Source organism: Neolamprologus brichardi, chromosome 7 (assembly GCF_056152115.1).
Source record: "Neolamprologus brichardi isolate AB-2024 chromosome 7, ASM5615211v1, whole genome shotgun sequence".
NCBI classification, from domain to species: Eukaryota; Metazoa; Chordata; class Actinopteri; order Cichliformes; family Cichlidae; genus Neolamprologus; species Neolamprologus brichardi.
Window position 1 is genome coordinate 30,456,799 of NC_142110.1, and position 22,648 is coordinate 30,479,446.

The window sequence follows — 22,648 nt, forward strand, 5'->3', positions numbered from 1 at the left end:
AGCTGTTATACTTGTTTTTTTGCTGTGGAAATATCAATCAGTGGTAGATGTTTTGACCTGTGCTACGGTATACAAATTGCTGATTCCTGAGGAGTTTATTTATTAAATGAATTATTTCTACAATGTTTATGATGGTTGTCTGTCTGCTTTTGTGATTGTCCAGTTTAACCGGTGAATACGGGCATCATAAGTGTTGTCTTCCAGAAATGTGCCCTGGATGTATTTGTGTAGAAAGAGAACAGTACAGACTGAACACTATCCCCTCTGAGGATCTTTTAGCAATTTTGTGCTTTGCATTTTTTATGATTTAAAATCAGCATAATATGAGATTTATTTATATTTTTATTATTTATAAGTATAAATAATTAAATAGTGATTTAAATGTGTGTTAAAGCACACCTGTATTTGATGTAGATGAGTTTATTTGTCCTTTTGGTGTCTTGCTTCCCTCTAACTCCTTGTCTCCTTTGCTTTTTCCTGCAGCCTCAGATGCCTCCTCATCTTCTTCCTCCTCGTCTGGTCTTGGAGGTTTTGTGGACTTCATTTTTACCCAGGAGCCTCAGGACACGGTGACAGTACGCGGCAGTGTGCTGCAGCTAGACTGCCAGGCACAGTCAGATGCCATGGCAGGACCCCCCACCATCACATGGCGTAAAGATGGAGTGCTGCTTAGCACGGTGGTCGATGAGCGACGGCGACATCTGAGTAACGGCTCGCTGCTGGTGCAGAATGTGATGCACTCGCGGCACCATCGGCCCGATGAGGGAGAATATCAGTGCCTCGCCACGCTGGATGGACTGGGAAGCATTGTGAGCCGGACAGCAAGAGTGACTGTGGCAGGTAAGAGACTACTTGGTTTTAGAGCTGAACAAGTATCTATTCATTCAAACAGACTCATGAACTCAAAATGCAAAAATGTGATTTCATAGCTCACACTTAAAAGTAGTTGGTTTCTCAGTTTGAAGATCCTGTAATTTTCAGGAAACTATGAAATCATTTTCTTTCTCATGTCTACAATCATAACAAGTTCAGTAGATAAACCATTTTCACTCAGTTCCAGATAGTTTAGCTTCTTCGATATAGTTTTGTGAGCTAAACCTTTGCTTTGTGAGGGCCAAATGCTCTGGGAACTTTTGATCCACAGTTGGCAGATGAAGATGCTAGATGTTGTTAGCTGAAATTGTGATTGGCTGAGTCTTTAGCAAATTGCTTTAGTCACCCATACTTTGTCTGCAAACACTCTTCAAAAAAAGGGCTTTGAAATAAAAGCTGTGCCTCATCATGCATTTATATCAAGTAGGTTAGACTATTGTAAAACTTTATTCACAGTATAATGCAAATCATTGGAACAACAACTTCAACTCCATCACAATGCAGCTACCACTGTCCTGAAACTCACATGGAAATGTGAACATAACACCCCAGTACTGAAGTCCCTTCACTGGCTCCCAGTTCAGTCCTTTTAGAAAAGCAATGCAAGCTCACAATGCTTTGACCCTTCAGTACATCTCCAACTGGTCGGTCTCTATAACCCAATCAGACCTTTCAGGTCACCAGGTGCCGACCTGTGTTTTTTTTTGTGTTCCCAGTATTAGATGTGTGCTCAGGGTTCTCTCACTGTGGTCTAGTTTGTTGGAACAAGCTGTCTGCTGACCTGAGGTGTGTGTTTAATTAAAAAAACACACACTCAAAGATTTTATGTGATTTTATATAAATACACATTTTTTCCAGAGGCCACTGACTGGTCCATGGGTCTGCTTGACTGGGGCTTTAACAGTCGATTTCTCAGCAAATACCATCAACTTCCAGCAACCATTCACCAACCGATTGGGAAATACACATTATTCCCTCCAAATTCATGCTTACCAGATGATTTCTAGACCTCTGTGCTTTGAGCTTTAGCTGTTAGTAATTGTAGCTCACAAAACTTGGAGGTTTTTCTTATACTTGGTGTGTGAGTTAGTTTATAGTTTATAATAACTCTAGCCCTGTCCTCTGAACCTGCTAATATTAAAATATACAACAAATAAATAAACAGCACATCCGTGCTGTTAGAAGCCCTGGTGCCCCTCAGGGGTCGTTTTCAATCTTCTTTTCGTTGTGTGACTGGTTTTCTAGTATGTCGTGCAAAAATAGAAAAAAAAGAGAGTCATTCAATTGTTTTTCGTAGACAAATGAAATGGAATTTGGATGCTATAAATAGACTCAGAGTTGTATTAAAGATTAAAGCACAGATTGTTTTTGACTTTGTCTTTGACTCTCAACCATAATCACACCAGCTGGTATTTGTTGGAGTTGTAAGTTCGGGTTCTTGTGTGTAGCCTCATGATTTTTGGTTGCTGATTTTATTTTGTTTTTTCCACCGATATAAACCATCATGCATTGTAAGAACACATCACTTGTTTGTGTATTTTGCTTGGATACAAAAAGAATAGAAGCGATCCAGCATGCACTGAATACGAAATCACTGGACTTAAAAAATAAGAATAGAGCAACATTGTTGAAAAACCTTTCCTTCAACTGACAGATACAGATATGTCTGAAACCTGGGCTTTGTAACCAGTAAATATTTGCATGTTGTCCACATGTGTATTTACATAACATACAATTTCTATACAACAGAAGAGAAAATGTAAGCATAAAAAAACTGAACAAATGGCAAGAGTGAAAGAAAGAAATAATGAGCAGAAGAAGAATGATATAGAAGGAGATGACTGAATGAATAAAGAGTATCGGAGAGGAGATTCCCCTCATTTAGATTAACATGGCCACAACACCTTCACCTCTCCTTGCAAGTTATAGCAGCACAACACACATACACACACATGCTCCCATAATATTGCTGTTTCCATTTATTTTACTGTTCATATTTACTTAATAACACCAAAGTAATTCACCTGTAATGTAATTTAGTAAGTGGAGCGAGGCTTAAGATCAATACAGTTTATGGAAGACATTAATAGAAAGCAGCTCTGAGGCTTTAGTGCATCACCATGACCATCAGTCTGCGCAGCCTGTACTGTGTGCACTATGTTGTATGACAGCTTATTGAAAGTGTGATGGGATTAAAGACAAATGCAACTAATCAAATATTCTGTCACACAACACGCCAGAAAGTGACCTGTCCGTGACATCTCAACAGGTAAAGATTAATGCAGTCAAAAACAATTCAGAAAAAATAGCATTTAGTAGCTTGTAACATTTATATTACAGATCTAAACAATTTGGATCATGTTTAAAAAGGAGAGCAGCTGCACAAGGTTTCAGACATTTATAATCGTGTAGCAGCTCATTGTTACTTTTACTTTTGGAGGTTTTTCATTGCCACACTGGTGGTTAGGCAGTTTATTGATACATACTGGCAGTAGTCGTATTTTTAAGTGGTTTTGCATTTTTTACGTCAAAAAATAATCGTTATATTTATGAATCACTGACATTTTGTCTTTCTTTCTATTTGTGTCAGTGTGTTAAAAGTACATAGCAGAGAAAGCGAAAGAAGGCAAAAAAAATAATAATTCTTTTGGGAAACTTTGAAGTGGCTACACCCATATATCTAAAATGTAACAGATTGAGATTCTAAATGAACTCACAGAGCAGTTAAATTATCTATGGAGCCCAAAATGTCTTTTTTGTTGTTGTTGTTTGTTGTCGTTTCTATGGGGATCTCCCTATGGGGATCAACTTACTTTTGAAGACAACCTTAAGTGGTCAGCACGTCTCTGCTGACTAAAGTTTCCTGCTCTGGATATTGCAGCATTGTCAAGACATAAGGATGAGATAAGTCGATGCCAAAACACCTACTAAATCAAGATGACTCTGAGTGTAGTCAAACCCCTCCAGGAGACTGAGACAAGTCTGAGTCAAGATGAAATAACGAGCGAAAAACAGGACAACTTGCTCATTTCATGGTCTGTTTGGCATGTGAGTGAGGAAAGAATAAGTGGAGCTGATATGGTCAAGCCTAAATTGATGCACCAAAATACAGCGCTGGGCACTGCCTCGGCTCGGTACTGGCCCAGAATCAACTGGTTATATGAGCTGCCTGATACCCGTGCAATGGTAAAATGGTTCCAGCTATGGTGACCAGCACTGCGGGACATGCAGCACTGCGGGACATGCAGCACACCACTTCATCACCGAAAGAACTCACTGTGAATTTTAAACTCTTATCCAAACCTGACCTGAATCATTAAACACACATGTTCCAATCAAAGTCAATTAACCCACATTCAAGCATTACATTAAAATATGAATCAGCCCTACCTCCATGTCATTCACACAAATGCACACATAGACACGCATGGGCAACACTCAAGCAAGCACACAATGCATTACATGGCAAAATGCTAATGAAAGGCAGAGGCTTAAAATTCAATTAGCAGTCTGGCTGTGTGCGCGTGTGTGTGTTCAGAGATGACTGTAAACTGGGAATTAATTAGAAACACTGAACTCTCAGAGGAAGAGGGAGAGAAAGCATATAAGACTGAACAGAGAAGAAACGCTATTGAAGAATGAAAAGAGAGAACAAAGAAAGTGAATCTATTGCTGAAGGGTGGTAGAATAAGAAAAGAAGAAAAAAAGAGACATCCTACACAAAGTGAATACCAAGTAAAATGAAGTGGAAACACTGGGAAAAGAGAGAGATCAGATCATAATGAGGAGTACCCGTTTATGAAGAGAGTTTAAATTTAGACTTCATTTATCTACAGAAAAGGTACATTTTACCATTGAGATATCTGTTGCATTCAGGGTCTATAAGACCCTAAACAAACATTTGAAGTGTGGTTTAATAGTGTTTAAAGAAAAGAATGAAAATTTAATTCATTTGATTGCAAAACCTGTCAAGCCCGCCATATTGTTATAGAGCATAGTGCAATGTATTTCTTACTTTTGGCTTTCACTTTTCAATTATCTAACCTACTGTTGTTTGTTTAATAATTCAGGTATTAGTGACATTAAAGGACAATAGTTAATACTTATTGTGACTGCACCATAAGCCCTTTCAAATCTGCTTTCATGAAGCTCATAAACCCTCATGAATCAGTTGTTTATTGTTTCCACAAGAATTTAAAGTCAAAACCTAAACAGACAAAATGCATTATTTACCTTATTTATGAATAATTTAAACCTGTACACAGATTGTGCTTAGAGTATACTACGTAGTGTATACTTGAGGTTAAAAGGTCACCTTGTAAGTATATGCACTTACTAATGGCAACTGCTCACTTTATTCCTTGTCTCCAGTCACATTTTACTCTGAGTATACTCAAAATAAATAAGTTGCCCTAACTTAATCATCTTAACAGATGTTGAGAATCAATAAAAAGAGCTGTTTAAAATACACTGTAAAATTAAAGGGCAACCAGGGAAGAGAACCTAAAATAGGAGTGATATGTTTGTTTTGTTCTTCAGTCTGGTGGCAGGGCCAATGGTGATTATAGGTTTAAAATGATTTCTCAGACCACACAGTGGTGGAGGTGTAAAGATGAAACCGCCTCCAGCATGCCCATTCCCAATTAGCCATCAACTCTTAGAGGATTTGTGCAAGTCCCAATTAATGTTGGTGAGGAGGAGCGAGGTTCAACCCACAGAAGCAAATAATAATTGTTCCCAAGGCGAAGACTCGAAGCAGAAACGTCCCGCAAAATCCCTCCGCTGCCCTCGCCTGTTTGCTGTGATTTGCATGTTATTATTAGTCTGAGTCATTTTGATCTATTTGTGTAATGAGGATGAAAACAGCAGGAGACAGCAGCCACCACCATAAAAATGTATTTGTTAGTACATATATATATTTTAAAATGTTTATTTAACACTGTGTGTTTGTGTATGTCAGTGGTTTATTTCCAAAGACAGGAAGTATAAGTACTTTAATGCTGAGTTCAGGGTCAAAGTTTATTCTTTTCTTTTAAGTGTTCTCCTCCATGTTCTGTCCTCCCCATCATTCCTCAGTCTCGACGGACTGACCTATTTCTCGTCCTCTCAGAATTTCCTTCCTGCTGCTTTCCTTCATTTCCTTTTGTTGTTTCATTCTTTGTGATCAGAATTTCATCTCTGACTGAAGATCTCCTTTGATGCTCCTCACTTTTGATAAATGAGGCTCAGTTTTATTAAATTCAAACAGGATGTTCTCAGATCCCATCCAATGAAAACAGACACAGTGTCTCATGGAATAACAAAACAATCTGCTCATCGGATTTCAGTTTCTAGAAAATGCCAAGAAAAGGGTTGAACAATATAAAATTTAAAACAGCTGCCTTAAGAACATTCATTAATGTGAACTTAAGAAGAGCACGTTAATCTAATATTTTTTTAGAGTGCGAAGTACTGAAGGAGGACGAGTGACATGACCTGAACTTTAATGATCCTTTAAGTTTTTGCACTTTTCCATTGAATTAGAGAAATCAAGTATTAACAATTAAGCATGGAGACTTACTCATAGATTTATAATAGTAAACTTCTAAAGCAAAAAAATACGTTCAGTGTACTCATCATCCTGTAAATTTCAGTTGATTAAATTTATATTTGTCAGCTAATTAACCATGATTATACATGACAAATCAATTCACACATCTTTATTTGAACAGAAGAGGTCATTTGCATCAGTCAGTTACAAGGTAGGAGAAAATCTTATTGGTAAATTTGGAGTTAGTATTAACTTCTCTTCCATTTTCAGTCCTTTCAAACCCATCCAGTCATGCTGATCTGACAGGCCAGTTTTGTCCCCGTGGGTCACATGTTTAATGAGTGGCGTTAAATGCCTCACGCATAACAGACCTTAAAGTTTACACAGCTGCATCTTAAAAAACCTCCACTTGTTGGCCTTGTTCATGAATATACCAGCTATGCAGCAAAACATGTCCCAAATCATAATTTTGCCTATTAGGTTTAAAATGGATGACTGATTCTCCAGCCAGCGTAAACTGCAGTCAGCCGGCACAACAGCTGATTAAATATGAAGCTCTGTCTGGACAGACATCTTTTCAGCCACGGTCGTCTCATGAGTGTCTGGTGGAACAGAAAACACTCCTATTCTAATCAGTCCAGATGTCCACACAGGCTGTGGAGTAGGCTGAATTTTACCCTGTAAATGAATCCTTGAATCTCATTTTTATTGTGCTCAGTGTGCATGTGTGCACAGCGTCATTGTGTTTTACGTCTAGAATTAGATTGACAGCAGTATTTATTTTGTGAAATTATATTCATATGTCCTGGCAATGAAAAAAGCCAAAAGCTTGCTGTCAGCTTAAATCTTCATACTGTTCCCACGAGTCCTACTTGTACATTATTCTGTTGTAGTCGTGGCTAAATAAGCTCAAATGAATAAAAATGAAAAAGTAACGTGATGAGGGCTCAGTTTTTTTAATGCTCAGCATTAACCTTTGACCACACAGTACAATAGAAAGCACTGTTTTCCATCTTATATGTTGCTTTAATGTTTGTGGGTTAGACAGGTAGCAGGATTGGCAAGTAACAAAAACAAAAATCTGTGTGTGTGTGCCATTTCTCCCAGCTGCAGGCAGCATAGTGATCTATATAGGAGAAGACAGCAGCAGAACTTATGTAAGATGCACACTCCAAATTCACATCAGTGTTACCGTTGTCTCCGATATGCGTGATGTCACAGCCGCTCAAGTCCCCGCCGCTGTGAAACCCTGTATCCAGCGGCGGCTTGTCTGACGATGCGAGAGTCAAACTGGAGCTTCTCTAATGTCTCAGAACAGAAAGAGAAGAAAGCTGACGTTTGTTTCCGAGTTCAGGTTTCCCGGCTGTTTGTGTGTCGAGGTAAAATGGAGGAAGCATAAACCGATTCAAACCAGCATGAAACAAAAACACAAACCACAAGTAAATCAGACCCCAAACTGCGTTTTCTCTCTTTTCCAGATGAAAACATTTCAGAGTATTTGTATGCTGACAGAAATGTAGGACTCCTGGGATTTAGAAACTTGCTCAAAACTCAAGAAAATAAACATTGCTTGTCTATCAAACTTTTTCTACATGAAGCAGGTGTTCTTTCTCCAAAATGTTATTTTAAACTTGTTAAAATGCACCTACAAGACATCACATTTTGAGAAATTAAGGACAGTAAATGGTTGAATGTATATATGTATGTTGAAAGCTCAGCAGTTGGCATGCCAGAAAACTGACCTAAAAAACTATGCCTTGAACTAGGCCTTGTCAGCTGTCAAACGATACATTTAAAACTGATTTTAGAGACACTGCTTTGCTAATTTCATTATTTTTATACATTTTGTGTGATCACAAACTAAAAGAATTAAGAGTAAATAACAAAAACAACATATACAAATCTAAATATCAGTAGTGAATTTACTCAGACAGGCCCAGATATATTTGGATGCAGATAATACCCATCTGAGAGAATGACATCCTGAGCCACTAATTTATTACTCAGCAGTCCACTTGCTCTTATTTTGACATTTCAGTTGCTGCTAATAACAAGCCCAGGCACTTGCTTTCTTCTCTTCCCCTACAAGCTAGCTCCCCTGCTGTGTCCCTATTGTCATGGTGCTTGTTATTCAGCTGCATCTCCGTGGGTTTCCTCAGAGGTATTCCAGCTCTACCATTTTGGACTGCAGCTTGTGTTGGTAGTTCTTTTTATCCTCTGAGGTCCACACCAACCTTGATTGTCTCTCTAACCAAAACCTGCACGTATTACAGGTGTACACATGTGTGCACACACGTGGAAAACGGACTCTATCATGATGTAACAGACGTTTTCTGTTTGTACTGTGTTACCAATTGAAGTGATTTTCTAAAGAGGTCAAACGCTGATCATCCTTCTGCTTGTATATTCTTCCCGTTCTTGCATGGTTTACTTCCTGGACCAATGTTAACTTAAAATTCATGTCACCCTTGACCAGTGTACTAGCTCACACCTGTACTGCTAACCAAGCACAGCTGCTCCACTGGTCCCAACATCGACGGGATGAATAAAGACAAATTTTCCTACCTAATTTATGAAACAGAAAAAAAGAGCTAATTTGAATGCTGGATATTAGTCCGCTCTTAGTGAGGGTTTTGTAAACGGCTTTGTGGTGTAAATATAGCATAATATATCAGAGTTTACATCATAAAGACACTATAAATCCAGCTGGATGTACACCTCTGCTCAGGCAGCATGTGGTTGTTGTGACCTGCCTTGCTTGTTTATTTTGTCACAGTTCATGGATGACCAAACCTCTTCCCCTCTGCGATTTATGTAGGTGTCTAATCTTATCGTAATCACAATATTTCCTACCTTTTGCCTCGAATACTGACTTCCCTTGGAAACTTGTTGACATGGAACCAGCAGAGATGTTGCACACAAGTACTAAAGTGGATGAATAAAGTGGAATATGTCAGGAATACAATATTCACAGCTGTGTCTTTGAGGAGGAGAAAAAAACGAGCCCACGCAAAGACCTGAATGAATTGTATGTCAAAAAGCTCAGATTCTCATTTAATCAATTAATCTGCTTTACATTCTCAGAGAGAATAGAGAGGAAAACAACACTGCTCTTTATTGAATTCCTGACATTCCTGCACCTTCTTCTTAATCTACTCAGAGCTCCCTGCAGCCATGTTGAAATTAAAACACAACTGCACTAGAGCTTCAGATAATAAAATGCCCTGCAAGAGCCGAGCGAGGCCGGCAGTCAGAACGTTCCTGTGTTTCTGTTGCTACAGGCTGTTTGTTGTTGAAGGGAATCTGATCAGACGGGAAACTGTGTGGGTCCTGAACACAGCAGGCCCTACATTGGTTGGCCGCGCTGTCTCTGTCTCTCCGTCTCTTGCCTGACTTTCATCTGTCCTCCCGCTGGTCCCAGTCTAACTCTCTCTGGAGTTTTTCACATTTTCACCCGCTGAGTTTCGCTGCTTCTTCTGCTCCATCTTTGTCTTTATTATTTTCTCCCTGTTGACCTGAGAAACCTTTGCTGTCAGCTCCCTTCTTCTTCACCTCTGCTGCTTGTGTCTTTTGTTTCTCACGCAGAGGCTGTGGGTATTAATGGTAATGTTTTCATGTCGCATTTAGACTACACAGGCTTTTCATCTGGTTACTTTGACAATGTAGGTGATTAAAAACCACAAACTGATCACTGACCAAACAAGACCTGCTTGATTCAGTTTGATTGAACTTTATAGAACACTAATTAACGACAACCAGGAGCTCAGGATGCTTTATATTGAAAGCAAAGTACAATACTAGAGAGACAGACACAGGCAATAGTGGGAAGGACAAACTCGTGTTGAACAGGAAGAACAACGTTAATGACATGCAGTGGTGGTGCTGGAGTGACGGTCACTCATTGGAAGTTAACTACTTAATCTCTACTTCCAGCCACAGTGGTTCTTTGCTGTCTTTACACAGTTTCCAATCATACTCTTGAAACCACACTGCACATTCTTAATAATCAAAGTACAAATGCAACATAATAGAAATGGCCATCCCTATACTTCTTGATTATCTGAACTTAAGCATGTACCATAGGATGAAACTTTGCACTGCAGCATAATCCATAAAGGTGACCTGTGTTGCTGCAACTGCTTTTTAATTTCTTTATGCTGACTCGGTGCCAAATGACCTAGAGCGGCTTGCTATTTATATTCTCTCCCACAAAGACAGCATTAAAAGTATTGGACTAAACTGTTTGCAATTGATAGTTTTTAGGCATATTTAATAAGTCATTTAAACATTTATATTTTTTTTTCCTGTGTGACTATGACATCCTCATCGATTTATTTGTGGTCTCTGTATTCTAGCCAGTTAGTAGCGGTGCTTTGTGTCGTGTGCTTTCTGGCTGGCTTGCTTGTTAGTTATTTCTGTGGAGATCCTCTCTGGTCCAGCAGTTGAATGTCTGAAGACCACCATGTTTGATTGCAGCTGGTGGAGTAGTTCTTCTACTGATCTGGAGAGCTGCTAGGAGTTGGATAGGCACTCTAACCAGAGTACTGGTTCATCGTCAGTAGTCCAAGGTCATTGAAGCAGCAAAAACTAAAATCCAAGATGATGGAAGTTAGATACATTATACGAAAGAACAAAGTGATTTATTGCAGTGTACACAGTTCAGGGCAGCTTTTCCCCTTGTAGTATTTGCTTACACAGTTCTAAATTTGAAGTGTACAAAACCTGAAGCTGCTGATTATTTTCTCTATCTTTTGTTTTTTTCTGGGTGAGCCAGATAATTCCATGCAGAGAAAACTGAATACTCTCACACACAGTTTTCAACAAAATCCATTGTGTGTATATATTTACACTAAATGACTTGTTGTCAATACTTTTCTTACTCATAAAACTCATTTCCCAACAGGTCCACTCAAAGTGGTCGTCCCCACTGAGTCCGTCTCATCGTACCTCGGCGATACTGCCCTGCTCCGCTGCGAGGTTTCAGGTGACCCAACACCTGTCATCCGCTGGCAGAAGAACCGAGAGGACTTGCCACTGACCTTTGAACCTGACTCCCGTCTCGCTGTGCTGCCATCAGGTTCGCTGCAGGTCAGCCGAGTCCAGCCCCCGGACTCGGCTACATACCGCTGTCTGGCTGATAACCCCAGCAGCACCAGGACGGGGACGGACGCAGAGCTCCGTGTGCTCCCAGGTAACTGATGGAACAACGATGCCCTCCAAACACATGATTTTAGATCTATTGATCTACTGGCTCACTGATAACTGTTCATTGGCTTAAAGAACTTTTGAGACTAAGTTGATTTCATTTATCTTGTTGCGTTGCAATATTTTGGGATAATGTGTTGATTGTAAACATGTATAATACATGATGTATATTTCAAATGTTTGTATTATCACAGTTAAGTGGACTGGTTTAGATTTCCAGTCTTTTTATGGTTAGGTGCTGCACCAGCAGTTTTTACTTAGCGGTGAGTTATACTTTTCCTACAGTCATCACTCTGTCAGGTAGTAATTCTTGTTCATTTCCTCCCAGTCCTGGATGTCTCATTTTAAAATGAAATGTGATGTAATGAATATATGTGAATTTAATAACACGTCTCCGGGCTGAGAGGGAGCAGCTTCTCCGCGGTCTGCAGGGAGTCTGTCAGCCGCTGATGGTCCGTACACTCCACATCATCCAATTATACGAGTCCATACGCCGTCCACTTCATCACTCAGATTACAGCTCGTGTTAGCTCACACTCTCCGCGGTTAAACACCACTTTGAGTCGAACTGGTGAAGTGTTCCCGCGTTCGTTCCCAGCGGGGGCTCCGTGCAGCCGAAGCGTCGACCTTCAGAGGGATAATCACATGTACTTTGCATTTCAAAGTACATGTATTGACTCTCAGCTAAACTGCTCTTTCATCACCGCACACAGTGACACAGAAAACCACATTCACAACTTAACTTACTTTTAAGAATTACACAAATATGAATAAAAACTTATAATAGCTTTTTCAGAACAGACAAAACTTAAGTACAAAACAAATAAAATATAACTGCAATAAAGTTATAAAGAAGGAAAAATGCCAAACATGATCATTTGATTACGAATTATATAGTAGTTTGTAATGAAGATTTTATTACCAATCAACTGAGCCAATCCCCATTACCAGGACATTAAATGCTGGTGTTTTGCTGAAGTTGGCTCTACAAGGTCCTTTATCATCATCCCAGGATACATGTGTTACAGCAGGAGTGAGAATTTTCACCGCTCTTGCTTTAGGAATATCATGTTTTCTGATCCATGAGATCCCACAAGATGTGGATTTCAGAAGTGTCCCAGAAGTGGTTCCTTGCAACACAGATAGTGCTGTATCCATCTCTTAATGCAAACCCATCAAGCTGCATGGAGCAGATAAAGAAACCAGGAAGTCAGATACAAGAATGGCATAGAACAGCTATTTAAATTTCAAAATAAAAGACCCCATGTGGACTAAATACTCTGCTTCTGACTGAAAGACGTGCAGAGAATGGAAAAACAGCTCCAGAGATGCAGTGTCACAGGTATACTCTTGGGGTAGCATTTTGCATTTTAAGCACAATCTTTCCTTAAAAGGACTCAATTTTGGTGACTGAACAAGAACTAGAAATGTTGCCACTCATGGTGCCTACTTTCTTAAACAGTTTTTGAACCCACTATTAAAATCATTTAAAACTTAATACAACCATCAACATGATGTTGTAAAAAATTATTAACCAGGTAGTAAAACTAAAAATGACCGTGTTTTTGACATTTTTTTTAATTATTTTTACTACCAAGTTGAATGAGTATACATTTATCTGGATTAAGTAAAAGAAAACAATGTTCCAGTTTCAGCAATAAATGTTGTAACATTATTATTATTAGTAGTAGTAACAATACCAACAACAACAATAACAGTAATAATAATAGTACTAACAATAACGATAATAATAGCAAAATTCCAAAATATAAATCAGTGCAGGTTTTGTATGGCATACATATTTCCTGATTGCATTTAACTGCATTTAACCGACTGTTGTTGTAAGCCTGGCGGAGCATTTTTACTTTTGAAGGCTGTGTATCTGCTCTGCAGCATCCTGCAGAGATGTGGCTGTAATGTGCGATTCTCACAGATACTTGACACAGACTCAGCTACCTGAGTCGAATCTGTTGCCAGATAAATGGACACTCAGTCGGTTCACACATTCAGTTGCAACATGTAAGCTTAACGAAATCTGGCTTTTTTAGCCTTTAGTGAAGCGGTTTTCCTTCCATTTCCACATGTTGTGAAACATTTGATAAGACTTGTACTTTTATGAAGCAAAAATCTCGACCTGATTTTGGTGTCAACAGAAACAAAATGAAAAAAAATTGGACTTGTTACCTTTGATGTATAAAGTTTGATGGTTTTAGTCTATTAAAGTTTTGGTTAAGGGTGACATACAGTGTTTCCCCACTGTGTTGCAAAGCCACTGGCTTTGACAAGGTTTTCCCTTTAATCCTTTCATGTTTTTTATCCTCTTTTCTCTTTGATGTATATGACGTTTTAATGGGTCACATGATTAAACTTTAATCATTCTAATCCATGAAGATTTGATTAACTTTGCCTTTGTAAAGTTTTTATCAAATGGAGCCATCAGAGGAAATCTGACGTGAAAGGTCAGGGATTATCACGTCTGATTTCTCTGAATGATGCCTCGCTGTGTGTGTGGCTGACTGCATTTCTGCTCAGGGCTCAGCTCTACACGTCTGGATGGAGTGTTAAGATAAAATGATGTAATATAACAGGTTTGGTTACTTCATCAAAGTAATGTAACTTATTTCAGAAATGTTACTGTATGTTTGCATGGAATATGGAGGAAAATTACATTGCAAACACCCATAAAAACATGGTGTGTTAGAAGGTATGGATTGAAGTTGTCAGTGGACCTCTTTTGGCTTAGAGCTTGGTAAGATTCACGTTGGCCTTTTTACATGTTTTTATTGAACTAAATTGAATCAGCATGGATGACCATTCCAAATCAACCAAATAAATTGAGAAGGTAAAAGAAGAGGTCACAACTCTCATAAACAGGTTGTGACCTCTTTGGAACACATTTTTAATTTTTACCTTTCCTTTCTGTTTTGCGCCCTCTGTCTCTAGACACATGGATATATGTTTGATTTTGTAGTCAGTTCCAGTTTTATTTTGTTGGTCACTTTCCTTTGGCACATTTTAACTATACACAACATGCCAACCTGTCATCTTGGTATCCCCCACTGATGAACAGTAAATTTACAGTCAGCAGCTAATTAGCCTAGCTTAGCATGTATTGTCGATCAAAGAATAAAAATAAGAAACTGTTGTGCTACAGGAGTACAATGTGCAACAGAGTTTCAAAGCCAGGATTATTTAATTGTCCCTCTCTCTGCCAACCTGTTCTAAAGAAAAACTGCAGGTATCTCAGTGATACAGTGAGATTCCTTTTGAAGTCAATGCCATGACCTAACGGTAATTCTGAGACCAGTTAAACGTCCTCATAGATAAAGTAAAAAAATAAAACAACAAACTTTTGTCATCATATTTAAACAAAACAACAAACTTTCAGAATTCAGGTATTTGCCACCTTGGGATGAGAACACATTCTATGAACCCCTTCCAACATGATTCTAATATAAAAGTAGGTGGACAAAGCCCACAATAGACTCTTAGGAAAATATGTTTTTCAAAATAAAACGCCTTCTGCTGGAGAGGTACCCTCTAAGATACTGCGATCATATCCTTGATGGCAAGGATTTGTGCCCGTGTCGTTTCTACCAGCTTTGAATGGATGACAATTTTGTACCTTAACACAGCACAGAGCTCTTAAAAGTTTCATTTGCTGTCTAGTCTCACTGACCACTCAAAGGTTTTATCAGACTCACATCTGCGCCTACAGTCAATTTAGAATCTTTTAACCTAATTAAAATCTTTTAACCTGTCATTTAGGTTAATTTAATCAATTAACCTAAATGACAGGTGCCACATGGGAGGAACCTGGAGAAAGCCAACCAGTAAGATTCAAATCCCAAATCTGTGACATGGAAGCACTATTCTCTGCAGCTCTGCATTGATATAAGAAACAGCATAAATATGCCTTTTTTTTTACTGCTGAGGAACATATGCAAGCCATGAAAGATTAAATAGTTACACATAATTACCTTGTGGCTCAATATGCAGTTAGCCTCATGGGGTGCATCCATTCAGACTGTTCCTCTGTGGTGTTATAGAAATTTAAAACAAATGATCTACACATAAACATGTCGTCTTCGTGAGGTTTTAATTTGCCTTTGCAAAGGGGTCAAAACAATAATACAGAACGCAACAGCAATTTGCATCACTTTTAAGAAACAACAACAACAACAAGTGTAGACAAGCAACATTTTCTAATTACCACTGTCCACAGAATACATTCAGAAAATTCCACATAAGATAACTTACAGTAAAGTCCAGTACATCTAGTATTAAAATATTACATAAAGACAAAACATGATACTATGGATCCTCCCATTGAGCCAGGTCAGCTTTTCAATTTTCCGTGACACAGGACAAAAAAATACGTTTTCTGAGAGTCGTTTTCAAACTCTGTCTCTCAGACTCCACTGCAGCAAGAAAACACTTGGAAATTCAAGTATGGAAATTTCTTACAGGAAGCCTACCTTTTACCTTCAGATGAACCCGAGTTACGAAAGGACAGAAGAACAGAAGGCAGGATCGCAGCGAGCCAAAAATGTCCTCTTACATCCTCCTGTGAGATACACTAAAGGTTAAAAATTAAGCCTTGGAAGTCCCGATGAACAAAAAAAAATTCAGCAGGTTAAATCCTATCAGAATCCAGACAGGACCGGGATTAATCCACTTACCTTGGAAATGGGATTTGTTCGGAAACAGTGAACAAAGTAGTGCCTTGATTTTGATCTCTTACCACATTTACTGACCCTAAAAACTTACCTGTTTAGGGTCAGGCTATGTTCATATTTATCACTTTATAGATTTTCTAGTTTCTGAAACTATGCATATTTTGTTCTTGGCTAAATCCTAACCATACACTTAAGTGGTTGGTTGGTGATGTGGTGAAGGCTGAAACCTTTGTTATAACTCAGTGCACAATCACAAGTGGGTAGGAGGAGTACCGAAAGCTACCGACTACACCAAACTGGGAAAATCCACACAGTCCCAGATTTTTCTGGTTTGTGAGTTAAAAGTCCTCCTTAAATGCAAATAAACACATAAAAATAAAAGGATTATATATATTAAATTTACTTTTCTAGCATTTAAAAGTCTGTGATTTATTACCTTTATTAGTTTGGTGCAGCATAAAAACTAAAGAAGGAACAAGGCTGTGAGACGAGAACATGGTAATAACATGATGTGAGAACACGCCTCTTGGCCTGTTGGGTACAAATAATAACTCTGAGTGTGTTTGTGCAGTGAACTGAGCTGAAGGTCTGGGAAAAGGATGACTTATCTAATAATTAGTTTCGAAAACGCATTAAAGGGACAGTTTATCTTTGTTTCAACATTTCTGAGGAGAACAGCGCTGAATATATTTGTCGTCGTTCCTCAAAGGTGTTGTGTGTCTTTGTCTGCATGCAGTGAATAGCTCGTGACTGCGCGTGTGTCCTCCTCGTTGTGATGCGAGGTGTGTCAGTGTTTCATCTGATTTGCTGACAGCCTCCTTGGGCGACGTGCCTGTGAAAATATTAAAGGATCAACGCTTCTGCTCAGTGATTATCTCCGTGATCCCTCGCTCTTTACTCGCCTCTGCGACCAGCACACACAAAAAGAAAATCTGCTGCGTGGACGTTTCTCCCGCTGCTTCTTCTTTTCTTTGCTCGTGTTCACCGCGCACGGTTTTCTGCTGATGATGCTTGTTTTACGTTTCCGATTCTTTTGTTTTCTTTTCTTTTTTTTCAAAATCATGAAGTTGCACAGCTTTACATCTTAGTTATTATCCATGTGTATACTTTTGAACCTCACAGATGGGATCCTAGTGCAGGGAACACTTGCTGAATTAAATATGTAAATATGTAAACGGGTAGACAAACGGGCAGTTTGTTGTGTTACTTAAACTGTTATTGAGGCAGTTTTTGTATCAGCTGATTCTGGGTTCAGGTCAGGTCAGGTCAGTCACCTCAAGGTGCTTTGTATTGTAAGGTAAATACCCTGTATTATTCTAAAGAAGCACACAGTGTATAAATTATGTAATTCTGTATGTAAAACTGTATTTTCATAAGTTTTACACCATTTCTGACTCATAAAGACCTCCCTCATGGCTGTTCATGCTACACTAAAGTAAATAAGAAACAGGTGAACAATTAAATTACACAAAGTTCCTGTTTTTCACTAACTACAATAGAAATGTGGGATTCACATTAACATATTCCACTAATAAACAAAAGTTTTCAGTTTTAGAACGGGACAGGAGAGTCTGCACAATGAGCTGACGGCATGTTTTCTGTCTTTTTATACATTTCTTACAATAGAAGAGTCATGCTGACAGATGAACAGATTTACTACAGAAGTATTTTTTTTTTTATTTTGACGTTAAATGTGTAATTTAACTTCTATACATTGACGAAAAGGGCAGTTCCACTGGTTTGGTGCTCTTAAGATCAAAGTGACATCCCTGCTCTTGGTGATACTTGGAAGGAAAAGCAGCCTTTTTAACAGGCTGGTTGGGTATTGAGGGCAATGAGAAAAGAAAGGCTGATTTTAGTGAATTTAAAAATATGGTGGTACTTGGTGTCAGGTGAGCACCATCAACCATCTCTGACGAATGTTTCCAGGGCACCTTATTTAGACTTTAAGGCAGTTCTGGAAGTAAGAGATCTGACCTACAAGCAAAATGTACCAAAGAAAGGGTCTTAATTATTAAATGAATGAAATGAGCTGTAATCTGCAAAGGGTCACACAAGTTTGAAAAACTTGTGAATCTTAGAATATTCATGCTCTGATCACCTTAATTGACTTTCAGGGGGAAACGGCTCGACTGTTTCTTATTTCACAACGAGCAGCAGATGTGAAATAACTTCATGCCTATTCAAAGATAAGGAGTAAAAGATGATTACAAAATATTTCACGTTAGAGGTGCATATTGGTGTGTGTCAGTGCCACTGGCGGATGATGGTGATTATGATAATGATGTAACTTCCTGTCTACTAAAGGAAATAGTCTGGTTCTGGGTCTAGTCACTCTGAGTCAGATTTTCTTTCACCCTGAGGGGGTGCCCGAGGATGAACACAAGCCTGACCCAGTATAGATGTCGTGTGTGTACGTGTGTGTGTGTACGTGTGTGTGTGTTCCTTCAGGGCCTTAGGTTTTCTTAGATGAAAGCTTGTGTTTGATATCAGACCACTAAACGCCTTTGCCAGTGGATGAAACACAATGTGACTTCTTCTGGTTTGTCCATCAAAGGAGCACATTCACACTGTTTTCTTGGAGATGCATCTGGGTTTCAAATCAGCTTGGTGGAAAACTGCATGAGCTCATCAAGGTTAGACTTCAAATAGAGAAATGTCAATGTGGAAGCAGAATTAGGTGAGAAACGAGAGATGATTTCTCATAACACATTCAATCTTTTTCATCTAAATTGTTGATTTTTTCCACTAAACGAAATGATCTTGTACAGACTTTCTGCATACAGATGCTTACCTGACAGTTATTTACAAGCTTTTTTTAAAAAAAAGAAATTAAGCCTAGTCTCATAGCACAAACTAAAAGATTTTAGAAGACCTTGTATGTTTTAAGGAATTCCTTGCAGGGACTTATCACCCTGGAAACCAGGAAAAAAACCCATCAAAATTCAGATGATTCAGATGTCTTTGAAGAAACCATTTTATTGCATCAGCCTAACTGAGACCTTTTATATTTCCAACCAAGAACCATTTTAGTTTTTCTTGTGTTGTGTTTACAGGTAGGAATACAACCGAAAAGAGCTTTTTATTTAAGCTTGTTTTTTGTACCTCTCTACACAGATGCTAGGTGTATTCAACCTTGGAGAAATTCAATAGTTGCTTTCTAATTAGTGTCAGGTCCTCAGCTGAGATGTCATTCAAGGAACTCCACCCAAGAGCAAAGACAGAAACAAAAGCAGAACCTTTGACTTTATGCTTCTTATAGCTTACCTTTACTGACACATTTTTCTCAATAAGCTGGTTACTCATTGGCATGTAAATGATTACTGATTAGCTGTTCACATCTGTCCTCAGAACCAGCTAATCTTGCAGGACCAAGGACAGCAGTCACATCAATCAGCAATCTTATAAACATGAAGAACTTTCTAAATAATGCATCTATCATAGTTTAAAAAGCTCCAATGGTTTACATGCTAATACGATGAAAATGAGGGCATTTGTTTCATTGCCAGGGCAGCATGTTGGTTAGCACTGTTGCCTTGCAGCAAGAAGGTCCTGAGTTCAAGTCCACCATCAGGCCGGGGTCTTTCTGTGTGGAATTTGCATGTTCTCCTCGTGTTTGCGTGGGTTCTCTCCGGGTACTCTGGTTTCATCCCACAATCCAAAGACATGCAGTTAGTGGGGATAGGTTAATTGGAAACTCTAAATTGCCCATAGGTGTACGGCAGACTGGCAACCTGTCAAGGGTCTACCCTGCCTCTCACTCTAAGACAGCTGTGATAGGCTCCAGTCCCTCCACCCCGTGACTCTGAAAAGAAAAGCAGAAGAGAGGGGATAGATTATTTTATTTCCTGCCCACTTATGGAAGCCAATAATTCACCATTTTCTGGTTCAACACAACCACCCATGATCCATCCATGCACAAAATTACTGTAAGGAAATTATTTACCCAGTTTTGTGCAGAATCCTCCTTCACTACCTTTGTGAAAAAATGGAACACAATGAATGCTAAAAATGCTCTTTTGGCTGACTGGTTAACAAGCAGGTGATTGCTGTTGTTTTCACACGGCATCCTTATAAAATGACACGTGGCCAAATTGTGTGTGTCTTAGAATGTATTAGACTATGTTTGACCTTTACCCTCTCCTTTTCTCCTTTTCTCTTTCAGAACCTGGGGTCAGCAGGAACCTCCAGTTCCTTCAGAGCCCGACCCGAGTAACAGCTCTGCTGGGATCAGATGCGGTGCTTGAGTGTTCAGCCTCTGGTTACCCGACTCCGAGCATCCAGTGGAGGAGAGGAGAGGAACTGATTCAGAGCTGGTCTGTCTGCTTTACTGTGTTAATCCATGTTTAAACCACCAACAGCACGCATCTGATTTTACCCACACTGATCCCAGTATGACCCAGTGATTGCTATGCCCTGGTGGTAAATGTTTGAATGATTTTGCGCATTCATAGCATTATATTTTTTCATTCCTTTGCGGAAAAGAGTTATTACAACATATTAGCGAGTCACTAATACACTGAATTACCTTTTTTTAGTATGACCAATAGACATGCTGTAGTAAAACTAAAGTTTTGGACTCTTTATGTAAAATCAAATAACCTGAAACAACCTTTTGTAAACAACCTGTGGGGCAGTCTTCACTGACCCTACTTGCCCAACTTGGCTCCTAGAAATTTCACCAAACAAATTGGAAGAGATAACAGTAAGAACAAGATTTAGAATAAGACTTAATAAGAAGTTTTTATTTATATTCATATTCCTTAATTCTTCTTTAACACTGTTTGTCCCCTCTCATTTTCACCCACTCTTTGTCTCATCTCTGTGTGTGTAGTCAGTCCTTGTCTCTGTTTTGGTTTACCTTTGGTCTGTGTTTAGTTTGTAGTGGCATGCCTAGCTCTTACTCAGCACAATTATAGGAACCCATATGAGCAAGCACTTTGGTGACAATGGGGAGGAAAAGCTTTTAAAAGGAAGAAACCTCCAGAATAACCACACTCAGGACATCTACCACGACCGGTTTGGGTGGGGGGAGGAAGACAGGACCAAGACATGCTTTGGAAGTGAGCCAGAGATTAATGATGACTAATCATTAAATGCAGAGTGGTGTATAGACAATAGAATAGGGTTTTATTGACATTGTACAACAAAAATTTTGGTGTTCCACACAAACGGTGCAGGAATAAATATAAATATTAAGACAGCAGGAATAAATAACAGACAAGGAGAGTACATACAAGCAAGAGGAATATATACAAAACAGGAAGAAGACACACAATGTAAAAGGCACATTAGAGGACACGTCGCAAAGTGCTTGAAAGTAGTGCAAAGGGTTTGGTCTGAGTAGAGTCTGTGTGCATGTGGTCTGAGTGATGAGGGTTGCTCAGACCATGGCTCATGGCTTGGTGGGGTTTGTTTGTTTGCTGTCCTGGCCAAGAGGATGAATGAAGCTGTTTGTGAGTCTGATCGTGTGGGACCTGGTCGACCTGAGGCGGTCCAGAGGGCATTGGGTCATACAGGTGGGGTGGGGGGGGGGGGGGGGGGGGGGGGGGGGGGGTTGTGGCAATTGGTCACCTGTGATGGCCTTGATTTTTCTGAGACAGGAGGATCTGACAATGGCATCCAGGGATGGCAGTCAATGATTTTTTTTTTGGCAGTATTAATTACCCTTTCACTTTACACTTTCTCAGTAGCGTACCTGCGTACCAAACACCCAGGCAGTAGGAGAGCTTACTGTCCACTGAGGAGAGGTAGAAGGCCTGGAGCAGCTTGCCATGCATTCATGTGTGGCTGGCAGTTTGCAGATGGAGATGGAAACTGAACTCGAACAGCTTATATTGCTGGAGCTTCAGAAAACCAAAATGCACAATCACAGAAACTGCAGAATCTGCCTCCCATTGTATTTTTAAATACTATAGGAACCACAAACAAGCCCGCAGTCTGTTGGGGTTTTATAGGTAGTATGAAATCTTAAAGATAGGATGGAGCCTGATTGTTTAAGAACTTGGATGTGATGAAAAGGATATAAATGATTTATATCTTAGTTTTGTAATGTTTGGTTATCATCATTTGTGGTCCCCATCATGTTTCTCTTTCTCGCTGTCTCTGTGGTTGTCTGGTCCTGTTAGTTTTATCAGGTGACTCTTGTGTCCTCTCTCAGTCATGTCTCTGTGTTTATGCTTTTGCTACATAGAGTTTGCATGTTTTGAGTCTGGGTCTCTGTCTATGAGCTTATGTTCCCTGTCTAATTTTGTCTCATGTCCCATGTGTATTTTGTTTTGCTTTCCTTCCCTTTGTTTGTTTGTAGATTCTGTTCACCTGTGTTCTCCAGGTGTTTCCATTCTGTTCTTACCTCATGTGT

At 39.2% G+C, this 22,648-nt stretch overlaps 1 protein-coding gene across 2 annotated transcripts in view; it reads left to right on the plus strand.

The window, feature by feature from the left end:
* The window catches only part of dcc (DCC netrin 1 receptor), a 346,228-nt gene that overhangs the window by 110,375 nt on the left and 213,205 nt on the right, over positions 1-22,648 (plus strand). For both annotated transcript variants that reach the window (XM_087843481.1, XM_087843482.1), the window contains exons 2-4: positions 484-840; positions 11,307-11,594; positions 20,453-20,603. In XM_087843481.1, coding sequence (XP_087699607.1) covers positions 484-840; positions 11,307-11,594; positions 20,453-20,603 — 796 coding nt within the window. The remainder of the gene's footprint in view (positions 1-483; positions 841-11,306; positions 11,595-20,452; positions 20,604-22,648) is intronic.